Source organism: Eriocheir sinensis, chromosome 62, assembly GCF_024679095.1.
Source record: "Eriocheir sinensis breed Jianghai 21 chromosome 62, ASM2467909v1, whole genome shotgun sequence".
Lineage (NCBI taxonomy): Eukaryota > Metazoa > Arthropoda > Malacostraca > Decapoda > Varunidae > Eriocheir > Eriocheir sinensis.
This window is the reverse complement of record NC_066570.1, coordinates 7861030-7873773: the sequence shown is the minus strand read 5'-3', so window position 1 is coordinate 7873773 and position 12744 is coordinate 7861030. Positions and strand designations below refer to the sequence as shown.

Genomic DNA, 12744 nt, shown 5'->3' with positions numbered 1-12744 from the left:
TTTTATATCATTTTCTGCTTTTTCTCACAGATGTGTAATAAGATGACATTTGATCTGAAAGATCAACTCCTTTCTTTGCATTATTGTTGTAATCCATTACACACTGAGGTTTTTTTATTTCTTCTCCACCTCTTGATATTTTACCAGTTGCAGTTAGTTTGTCATCATGCCCTGGAATTGTTGATAGTGTGAACACATTTCTTTTATCTTTCCAATTCAATACATTTGATACCTTCATCACTTTCAAGAGAAGCTACTTCCCCTCTCATGATTTTGGCTTTTGTCACTTCCTTTGGAAGGCCTTTACAGGAGACATGCACTGTCCCACACAGATATGTCTTGTGTGAGAGAAGATACTGAGCAAGTGGAATGGATGTGTAAAAATTGTCAGTGTAGTGTAACCCCTCTCCCAAGTAAAGGTAACATCAATCTTGCAATGACTGATTCAGTTTTTCCTAAGGACTGACACTTTTCAGATGCACCACAAAACAACTCCAAATTTACAATTTCAATCCATATTTATGCCTTTTTCCTGGAATATACTGTCGAAAGAATATTCTACCTCTAAAGGGTATCATGGTTTCGTCAATAACAACTTCCTGACCTGGATTGTAAACTTCCTGAAATCTTTGCACAATCATATCAAACAGAGGCTTCAATTTGTAAAATCTATCTCTGTGAGGAAGACTATTGTCTGCAAAGTGGAACATCCTATGCAGTAGCTGCAACTTGTCTCTGTCCAGTGCCACTGGAACCAATTTATTATCATATAGCATACTCTTTGACCAGTAGAGGGCAGTATCTGGCAAGACATAGAGGATCAATCCTAAAAATTTCTTTATTTCTGCATTTGTAGTAGGAACCCAAGCTCTGAGTCTAGAATTCCTTGTCAGTACTCTAGAAGCAATGAGCTGATCCGCATAGTGGTTAGTTTCAGTGACAATCAGATCTATTATTTCATCAGTCAAAAACAGTAGATAGGCATCAATTTGCCAAATCTTCCCTTCTGATGATGATGAAGCTCTCACACAGAGTTCCTCCTTTCCTGTGAATGGAAAGGTACGCTGTGTGGCAGTCACGGCTTTCCAACTACAAATAGATGATCCAGCTACGTCATCAACAAAGTCCTCCTCCTCCTCAGTCATGTCATCATTTTCAGAACCTATATCAAGTGACTGGCTACCAGAGGAGCAAGAAGACTCTGTTTCATAAAGTGGATCATCAGAGTCCTCATTTAGGCTGTCTTCTCTCTCTTCTGTTGAACTGGGATGACCATAAAAGCTTGCAACAGTTATTTTCTCCATCTGTGAAACAAAGAGACAACAATATATAATCAAGCTACTAGGTATGAACAGTTCAGGTAGGTATAGGGACGCACAGAATATCGACAAAAGAAGTATGTCCACCGGTGGGTCATATCGCAGTAATGTCATCTATTTTTCTTGGTTTGCGATTCGACCCACCGGTGGGCAAACAGTTTGGTGTGGCCAATGCGGTCAGGGGTACCACCAAACGACACTCACCTCCTCTCGCTTCACTGGCTTGAGCCACATTGAAGTTAGGGCTAAGTATTTGAATCGCAGAACTGGAGAGTTCGCCGCGCTACCAGCCGCCGGCAACGTGTTAATGCTTGTACCTAAACAAACTAGTGAACGGTTGTGTACCAAACCTGACAACACGCGCAAGACAAGCTACGTTTCCTTAGTAGAGAGGGACCATTGAGGTAAGACAGACCTTCTTCATAAAACTGTTTAACTTTGTTTGATTGATAAACACAAACAATATATGGATAATATTGACGAGATATTGAGAAGATAGGTTATTATTTGATATTTGCAAGTTCCTGTTTCTCTATTTTGTGCTTATCTTTTAACATTCTTACTTTACATACATGTCCAACAAACATTGAAGCACATTCAAGTTTGAAATTTCACACTTCCTTGTTTTAAAAATGTACTAGAATACAGTCATCCCCCGCCATTCGCGGGTATTTCGTTCCCGGACTTCGGCGCGATGCGCGAAACCGCGAACGGCGGGACTATAACCCTATGGGAAAATATGCATTTGGGGAAGTCACCTCTGACACGTCATATAAAACATGTTTTTTTCGTTCTTTTTAATGACTGAAATAAGACAAGACCTTGTTAGACAACAATAAGTAGCCCAATAAGTAGCCCAATCTGGCAACACTGCAGTGTGGCGGCGCGTGAATTTTTTTTTTTTAGGATAATGTTGCTATGAGAAAATCTCGACCAATAGCAGTCGTCCCTGAGTGAGCTGCTGGCCAATAGGAAAGCATGACGTCACAGTCTAACCGTGACGTCACTCAGGAGCAACCTAACGTCCATTGCCCCGCCTCCCTCCTCTCTCCCTTCCCCCCTCCTCTCGGCCTCCCTCCCTCCCTCCTCGCTGCCTTCCGTCCTCCTCTCTCCTTCCCCTCCTCTCTGCCTCCCTCCTCCTCTGCCTTCCTATTTAGCGTCAATGCATCCGCCGTATCACAGCTGATAAGCGGGGGGTGGTCACAATTAGTTGACCGCGAATACACGAAACCGCGATGGGTGAGACCGCGAACGGCGGGGGGTGACTGTATTACAACAACTAGACTTATGATGATGAATAATAACAAAGAAATATGATGCACAAACTGTATACACATTACCCTTCTGAATGTCGCTGTCTCCGCCATATTTGTTTACACCTCAAAGCAGTACCCTCGAGTCTATAAGAAGGACCAATTCTGGTAGGTCCCAGCAAATATTGAGGGTTTTAAATGTAAAGTATTGGGATTTGATAAGGATTTAAATACATGTGAAACTTTAACAATGGCCTGATAGTGGGGAGGGCTACAAATGTCAGGCGAAAAATCCTCACTTGACACTTGTGGTTCAAACCCGTTTATTATATTTTTTTTCAAATGCCTGCTGAAACTGGGGTGTGTGTCTTATAAGCCCATGCGTCTCATAAGCCGTCAGATACGTTACTTCTTTGAGACAGGCACCATCACTCTGGCCTGACCAGTAGTAGGTAAAACCCCCACTACTGATCTCTCCATTGCAAGGTCTCCTTGTCTCAGCCCCACCATGTTCACTCTCGACCTCCTGACTTCAGCTGATCGATAGGATTGTCGCTGATCCTCCGAGAGGCTCAGGGTGTTCCAGGCACCCACATGGAAAGCTCGTCAGAGGGTAACCTCAGGCTTTGCTTGATGAGCTTGTGCCTTTTCTGCACCACCCTGGCAGTCCCCTAGAAAAGGGGGTGAATGTGATTAGTGAGGCAGGGGTGCTCTTCTACCTCCCCCCAGGCCTGTCATAGTACTGGATGCCATACACGTCTTGAAGAATTCACTCCTATCCCCCACAGCCCCAGGGGTAGCAGGAGAGTATACGCAGCCACCACCTGGCATAGTGCCAGCCACTTGGCTCATGGTCACAGAAACAAGCCGACTCACCACTCAGATTCAGGAGAGGCTGCCTGTCTTGAAATTGTTAGTTAGAAAAATGCTAGTTGCAAGGCCCCACTTATTTTGAATCATAGATTACATACTGTAGGCGCCGTACTGCTTTCCCGGGTATTAAGGTGGTTGAAACTCCCAGACTGACTGAATTCAATTTTAATCAGTATGTCTTCACATCAGTCTTGGTGTAATCGTTTCTGCAAATTAACAATAAGTCTTAGACGTACGAAACTTAAATAAATTAGACCATGAATTCCTGCGTAATTCTCTTCAATACAAACAACTTTACCATGTCTTGGTCAGTGTTACGAAAAATAACATATAACAGTTAACTCCGTCAGCCTTAACGATATATACATAGCGTTCCTAAGTAATCACTCTTCCTTACAAAGCACACATATGACATAAATTATCTCGTCAGCATACATAAAGCAACTAAACAGTACAACTATTAACATACCAAAACGTGTCCTTCTCCAAACTCAACAACAGTAGGCTCCTTCCACAGTTGGCTCGTCGCTGTCCAGCACACGGGTTCGATCCCCTTGGCTCTCGTGGCTCGTCTCCTTGCTTCTTGTGTCTCTAAGGGACGAGCACACGTCTCGTCTCTGTCGGGGCTGGGCCTGTTCTGCCCTTCCAGTGCCTTTTCCCGCTCATTCCCGGCCTAGGGGTGGCGTGGGTATTGTAACGAATCCCACATGTTTGTTTGTGCTCTGAGGGTGAGGTCACAGTGCCACCTGACAGATGCAGTCAAGATACCTCACTTATGGTAAACATTATCACAAACTTATGCTATTGCTACACCTCACGGACGAAGCCAACATACAACCTATACCTACCGCGATACATACTAAAGTTTGACGGCGATCGAGGTACAGAAGATACGAAAAAACGGGCGATCGTCTCTCTATCGAGGTTGGGGTGGCACTTGCTGGCTCAGGCCTATGGTCATAGGGAGGGTCGGCTTTGTGCTTTCTACTACCATCATCAGTGTTCTCTCTATTCCTCTCTTCGCCGTTATACAGTCAAACTGACTGCACTTACACATACCGCAAAGTTCTTGCAGGTGCAAAGGTATAAATATATTGTAAGACCCCCCTCACATATTCAGTGATTTGCATACTACAATGACACATGAAATACCCTACTGTGCTTTTGTCTGATATTGGAGTAAACTCTATTTCTCATACTCTAAAGAAAATAGGTTATTTTGGGAAAAGATTGTAGAACTAGAAAAAAATGTTCCCTATAGCCTTGAATATAAAGTTGTGTCTTATGCACTAAAAAATATGGTAAATTAAAACAGTTTACTCCTGTGACGTGGAGATAACCTGTATCGTTCATGTGCTCTATCTGGTGTATATTCATTCTCTTCACGCATGCTCTTTGATGTAACTTGCCACAACCACTATGATAACCACCCCTCCTCTTCTCACCCTTGCCCAGCCTGTATAGTGGCATTTGGTTCACTGCTCTTCCCTCTCCTGAAACAGGACAGATGAGGCTGAGCAGGTCTGCTGTCTACACAATGTTGCAGACTCGTGCCCAAAAGGATCGTGTTGTCACCTCCCTGCCACCACCCTTCATCAGACAGGTATGTACTGTGTCCTTGTGATATATATATGCACATGAAGCTTATGTCAAGTCCTTTAGAAAACTAATGCATGTGCTGTTAATGATTAGAAAGAAGTTTTTTTGCACCTCATGTTATGTAACCCTTGAAATACTCATTCTCTGTTTTGTAATTACATAAATAAATCATGCAACTCTCCCTAAACTTTGAAGTGTGAAAACACTAGGTACTACCAGCTATACCTTGGTCTGTATACCTTCACCAATGAAGAGCTCATAACAGCCATCACTGTACTGACTCCACTTGAATGGACTCTTCTGAGCAGATTTTCTTCCACACTGGAAGTTTCTCTCCAAAATATGAAATGAGAGAAGGAACTTGTTCTTCCACACTGGAAGTTTCCCTCCAAAATATGAAATGAGAGAAGGAACTTGTTCTTCCACACTGGAAGTTTCCCTCCAAAATATGAAATGAGACAAGGAACTTGTTCTTCCACACTGGAAGTTTCCCTCCAAAATATGAAATGAGACAAGGAACTTGTTCTTCCAAACTGGAAGTTTCCCTCCAAAATATGAAATAAGACAAGGAACTTGTTCTTCCAAACTGAATGTTTCTCCAAAAATATGAAATGAGACGAGGAGCTTGTTCTTCTAAACTGAATGTTTCTCTCCAAAAATATGAAATGAGACAAGGAACTTTTCTCTGAAATTACTCCTTTAAGAGTGAAGGTGCCTTCTGTAAATCCTTTAGGGTTGGTGATTTTTTTTTATTTAAAATTTTTTTTTAAAAAATCAGAATTTTTTTATTTAAATCAGATTTTTAATTTTTTTTTTACTAATCAGCATAAGAATATTTGGAAAGCTATATATATATATATATATATATATATATATATATATATATATATATATATATATATATATATATATATATATATGTATATATATATATATATATATATATATATATATATATATATATATATATATATATATATATATATATATATATATATATATATATATATATATTCTATACATTAGTTTAAAACACATTTAGGAGTGTTTTTACAGCATTTTGCATCATCTCTCACTTGGTTACAACGTGTTTGAACCGTCAAGCAGCCCAGTAGCCACAGACCAGGATTGCATCATCTCTCTCAGGCTGTGTTCTGTTCCTCTTACATCATGTTAGGACATAGCCGGACTTGTGCCACTGTGTAGTAGTTTGACTTTAGGTGTTACAGGCCAGCCACTCATTCCTGAGCTAATAGCAAGAGTGTAGAGATGTCACTGACCACAAGGATTAATGTATCTGGTAGGAAAAGTGATCCAGTGTGGGAACATTTTAACAGAATTCCTTCAAAGTCTGGGAAAGCATGGAGAGCTATATGCAAACAGTGTAAATTGGAGTTACAAGGAATAGTAGCAAGACTGAAAAGAACCAAATTTATTGTCATAAGAATTAAAAACCTTATTTTTTAAAGATTTTGAATTTCGATTTCAAAGAATTTTTATGAACTACTTTCAAAGAAGTGTATCATTATTTTTCAAAGACTGCTTTTACAGCATAAATTCAATGTGCTTTTGTTTTAAATACAGGCCATAATAATTTTTTTTTAAATTCATTACTTCAGGAAATAAGTACAGTTCATTATAAGTAAACCTCTTTGATTTCCTTTTTTTAATAGCATGTGGAATTTTTTGTTATACTGTATTGTAAAAGGAAGTGCTTTAATATTCTACTCCTCAGAAATAAGTACAGTTCATTACAAGTAAAACCCTTTGAGTGATTTTTTTAATGGAATGTGGAAATTTTTGTTGTACTGTAAAAGGAAGCTTTTAGTGTTCTATTCCTCAGGAATATATAAAGCAGGTGTAAGTATGTGTTTGTTTTTATATTTTTTCTTTACATTCCATGTTGGTTTGGGCAGAAGTAAATATTGATTTAAATCAGTGATTTAAAAAAAAAATCATTTGATTTAAATTTGATTTAAATCATCACGATTTAAATCAGCCAACCCTGAAATCCTTCAATCCAAAAGTGAGGTAATTGACTGATTAGTCAGAGGGCAGTTGTCAAAATATGATCACTACTTCAGTAATTTTGCCAACTTTGATTTTTCACTTTTATTTGTTCAAGAACATCACAATGAATGACTTTCAACTTGTCTTCCAATTTTTAGGGTCATATTTCACCACCTGGGGGCGCTTTTTCAAAATGGCCGCCAAAATCACAGAAAAATGTCAAAAACATGATATTAATCACACATATCAACTGATATGATAGTATTCTTTGGAATATTTCATACTAGGGATCTCATAAAATGTCTCAGTACCCAAAAGAGTGTTGTTAGTTGATTCCCGAAGGGAAGAAGACTACTGTTTTACTTGTGTCTGTCTCTGTGTGTGTGTCTGTCTGTGTGTGTGTGTGTGTTGGATTTTGGGATCCGCAAAAGAAGAACAACATTGCCTACTTTAGAGATGTTGGACCTGTGGTGAAGACGAAGGTTAAGGGTCAGTTGGTGTCCATCAAACAGGAGAGAAAGCTGCTTTCTAGACTATTGGTTGTCGCTAAAAGTCGACCTGAGTTCCAAGTGAAAGATGCAATAGGAGATTATGAATTTGACAGTACTCCACCATCCAACTTTCAGCCAGATGGAAGTATGATAATGCTCTCTGGGAAATCACAAGTAGTGCAATCTATAATGGATCTACCTTTACCAGAAGATGCAAATCAGCATTCAGAAGAAGATGCAAATGGAGACCAAGCAACACCAGTTCTAATAGTTGACGCAATGTGCATTGTAAACATGGTGAAGAAGACGGATGAGAGGTTTACTGCTGCTAATTTTGCAGCCACATTTGTTGAAATTATTGATAGCATGAGTACACCATATAAGGAAGTTCGAGTAGTCTTTGACCAGTATCTAGCTGGATCTCTTAAAGAAACAACACGAGACAAGAGGACCAAGAAGAACACATGCATTCATTACCATGTTAATGATTCTACAGAAATCAAGAATGTGAAGTCATTTCTATCACACATTGATACCAAAGCTGAACTTACAGAATATCTGGGTGATAAATTGTTAGCTCATTACAGTGGATCACCAAAGAATGTTCTGGTGATGCATCACACACTCATGAAATCTAATAGAAAATTATCTAACATAGTGTCAATGCCAGAAATGATTGAAGGACATCATAATCTAGAAGAAGGCAGTTGGTCTTGTTAAATGCCATTGATGTCATGAACAAAGACAAGAATGCCAAATTGGACATATTTTCTGTAGATACAGATGTGCTTGTCTTGCTCATCGGGGCCTATCCTTTGCTTCCACCATTGACTTGCTTACTAAGGAAAAAGAAAGAACGGATATCTATCTGGCAATGCTACAACAAACTTGGAAAAGAGAGAGCAGATGCCTTGGTAGGTTGGTACGCCTTCAAAGGAACAGATAACACAGGCACGTTTGCTGGTAAGGGAGTGACAAGTCATTTCAAGGCATTTATGAGTAGTGATGGTCCCATTTTAAAAGCATTTGCTGCTTTCGGGAGAAGTGCCGAAGTACCAGAGTTTGTTTTTAGGCAGATGGAACGATACATATGTATTTTGTACCAACCATCTGGAGATGTGGAGAATGTAAGCCAGCTGCGGTGGTCCCTGTTTGCAAAGAATGGAAAGGAGGGCCGACAACTCCCTCCAACACTCGGAACATTAAAACCGCACACAAAACGGGCATTCTATATGGCGTTGGTTTGGAAATCGTCCTGCAAGCCGTGCCCCTCTGTTCCACCACCAACCAACTATGCCTGGCAACTTCAAGATGGAAATTTAGTACCAGTATTATGTGAAAATCCGCCAGCACCGAAAGCTCTTTTGGAGTTTCAAAGATGCTCCTGTAGCAGTTCCTGCATGCCAAATAGGTGTGGATGCCGAAAGAATGCACTCGTGTGCACTGATACTTGCGGATGTGGTGATGGATGTGAAAATTCAGAGGACTTTGGTGAAGAAATAGAAGATGAGGAGGAGCTCTTTTAAAACAGTTTTCGATTGGACCTATTATTAATCTGCTATAGACAAAGCATAATGCATGCAAGATATTCATTATACTTCGCAAGTATGGGCCCCATATACATTCACACGTATAAACATGCTCTTCGAACTTCTCTTCTTCTCTAGTTTTCATTGACCTTATTGTTAGTTGCAAGTGCTCTTCTATTTTAATTGGCCTTATTGTTAGTTGCAAGAACTCGTCTAATTCTAATTGACTTTATTGTTAGTTGCAAGAGCTTCTTGTTTTAGTTGATCTTATTGTTAGTTGCAAGAACTCCCCTAGTTATAGTTGACATTATTCAAACTTGCAAGAACTCCTCTAGTTTTACTATCCCTTATTTAGTACAAAAATTGCTCTTTCGAACAAATATTACAAAAAAAAAGTAACAGGTAACAAAAAAAAAAATGGTTAGTTTTAAACAAAAACTTGTTTTTTATTTTGACTGATTTTGGCAGCCATCTTGGAAAAGGCACCTTTTGTGTAGTTAAATGCATGTTTTCGATACTTCAGCATACTGTGAAACTTATTTGAAGACTATTTGGCTAAAATAATAGAAAGTGTCTTTCTAAATTGCTGATATTGTTTGTGAAAATTACCTTTTTAATACCTTATATATGATTTTGGCGGCCATTTTGAAAAGGCGCCCTCTTGTGGTGAAATACGTAGCAGAAAATTGGAAGACAAGTTGGAAGTGATTCATTGGGATGTCCTCGAACAAATAAAAGTAAAAAATCAGAGTTGGCAAAATTTCTGAAGTAGATGACAACTGCCCTCTGATTAGATGTGATTTCCTCACTTGTTAATGGATGTGAGGAAAACTTCGACGTAATAACTTCTTACTTTTCCTGCTTGCATTTAACTGATTGTTTAAACTAAGCACTGTTATCCGTAGGCAAGTCCCCACACCCATGATGACTTCCATGAGGAGGTGAGGAATGCAGCAAATGGGGACCACATGCTGCAAGCTGGCCTCAAGATCTCCAAGATGATTGTGTTGGGGGATGTGGCCACCGGAAAGACTTGCCTCGTCAACAGGTGGGTGGGTCGCTACTTCTCGGATTTTTGCCTATCGCGGGGGGTTCTGGAACCTAACCCCCGCGACATATATATATATACATATATATATATATATATATATATATATATATGTATATATATATATATATATATATATATATATATATATATATATATATATATATATTGGAATGACTAGCGACAAGGTGTGAGGATGAGGTTGTGGCAGTGAGGTGGTGAGGTTTCGTGGCTGGTGAACAAAGGAAATTGTGTGGTACGCCATGTCCCTTTCACAGTGCCCTACGCATGTTATTGTGCTTGCATTTTCATTGCTTGTTTCTTTATTTTCTGTTTTGTTTTGTCTGAATGATTAGAGTGTCGGTGTAGGGTGATGGTGCCGGCAGCACTGCTCGTAAACAAAGAAAAGTATGAGGTGCGCCATGCACAGCGTCCTTCCACATGGTATTGTGTTTCTTTTAGATTTTCATACATTGTATTTGTTTCTTTCTGTTTTGTTTTGTCTGATTGACTGGAGTGTTGACTTGGTGTGGTTGTGGCGGTGAGGTGGCGGGTGTGGCAAAGCTTGTAAACTAAGAAAAGTATGTGGTGTGCCATGTGCATTCCACAGTGCCCTTCCACATGTTATTGTGTTTGCAGTCCATTTTTATAGCTTATTTCTGTTTCCTTTTGCTTTGTTTTGTCTGACTGACTGGAGTATTGGCATGGTGTGGTGCTGCCGGTGAAATTGCTCGGGCAGCACCATTTGTAAACAAACAAAAGTATGAGGTGTGCCATGTGCATTCCACAGTGCCTTTTTTCCTTCAGTTGATACTAATTGGAATGTTATGTATGAATTGGTGAACATATCCAAGCTTAGATAGATCCTGGAGTATTTGCCGTATGTCTGACATGAGTTGGGTTAACCTGGTACCAGCGACGGGCCAAATTAGTGGCTTTACCGTGTACCAGCAACGGGCCAAATTTTTGCCATGATATAAACCCCCCAAAATAGATGATACATAAACTGATCACAAATGCATTGATACATATTATGAAATGGTTTGCGTGAGTGATGATTTTTTCTCATTATTCTCACTTAGAGGGGCCGTCAAGAAACATGAACCCCGCAGCTACCGAGTCAAGTCGGGTCGGGTCATGACACGAAGAGCTGTTGAGTGGTCATATTAAGGAATCAGTCATGTGAGCCTGTCATTTTGTCAGCCACCTTCCTCTCTTTGCTGGTGCTTCATCTCACTTATTTTTAGAATATATGTGAAAAAATTGTGCTTAGGTTTCTTCACATAGTAATCTTAAAATTTATGTGAGGTTATGTAGTGGTTGTCAAAACTGCCCCTTATTACTTGATGTCCTCCAAAATATTTCATGTTGTTTCTTGTTACATCAACTATGATCACACTGATGGAGTATTGTTCCCTTGCAGGTTTTGTCACCAAGTTTTTGATGCCAACTACAAAGCAACAATAGGCGTAGACTTTGAGGTGGAGAGGTTTGACATCCTGGGCATCCCCTTCAATCTGCAAATGTGAGTGTGGACATTTATCTTGTGTGGTAAAAGTTGCGGTTTCCAGGAATACTTAACCTTTTCCCTTACCCATTCAGTTTTTCTTACCTCCATTGCTCCCATTGTCCTTTAAACTATTTGTTCTTATAGTAATTATATTCTTTTCATGGATACTGTCCCTTAAAATTTTAATGCTGCTCTTAGTTTCCTCTTCCCTACAGTGACCATACTCTGACAGGTAACATTCATGACCTTTTAAATTATAATACCTTTTGACTGAGTTGTTTTGCTGCTGACATATTTCTTGGTGAAGATGGGACAAGGCTTGCACAGAAAGCTCAGATTAAATAGCTAAATCTGAGTTAAGTTAATTAACAGTCCTGAGATGTGAATGAGGAAGAATGTTGAAATGCCATAAAGGTAAGAATAAAGAGTGGGGGTTAACCTCCAGGGTGCCAAGCATTTTTCACAAAAACTTTCCCCTGGTGCCAAGCAAATTTGGATTTTTTTTGGGGGGGGGCAGAAAAGTATTTATAATGATTAGACAACACATAATTGATACATTTTGCTACTTACCTCTTATCATTTTCATGATTTTAGGCGCCGAAAGTTTCCAATATTTGGTGTTACATCCAGCAGACTTACTCGCTCCAGAGAACTCGCCGAGCATACTTCAAAGATCCGTAGAAGGTTGTTATATGGCACTAAGGAGGCTGAGGGCATGAGTTACAGGAGATTTGAGTGCATAGAGGTCCAACACAAGATATGAGGGGTTCTGTGAGCCTACGATCCGAGCTACGTTTTGACGCACAAAAATATTTTGTTGTAAACGTGCATAAGTTGTTGTTTTCCAACAGATATAAAAATAATAAGTAACTAGAAGTAGATAACACATATATACAACAATTTATAATTATTTCTTATATGATAAAACACTTATGCTATTGAGGCTTTTTTCATCTGTGAAGTCATTAGGGGCCTCATGAAGGACACGAGCAAACTCGGGTGTTTGCAAAATTTTCTTTGCTCTGCAAGACATCCTCCCTGTACTGTGGTCAGGTCAGAAAAGGGACCCGTACCCTTGGGATCCCTAGAGGCTTGGTGGGGGGTGAAGGTCA

At 39.6% G+C, this 12744-nt stretch overlaps 1 protein-coding gene across 1 annotated transcript in view; it reads left to right on the top strand.

Annotated features, from left to right (window-relative positions):
- Positions 1 to 12744, top strand: part of LOC126986560 (ras-related protein Rab-34-like) — a 35859-nt gene that overhangs the window by 9536 nt on the left and 13579 nt on the right. The window contains exons 2-4 of the mRNA XM_050842827.1: positions 4948 to 5048; positions 9980 to 10122; positions 11546 to 11647. Of these exons, the coding sequence (XP_050698784.1) occupies positions 4953 to 5048; positions 9980 to 10122; positions 11546 to 11647 (341 nt within the window). The 5' untranslated portion in view covers positions 4948 to 4952. The remainder of the gene's footprint in view (positions 1 to 4947; positions 5049 to 9979; positions 10123 to 11545; positions 11648 to 12744) is intronic.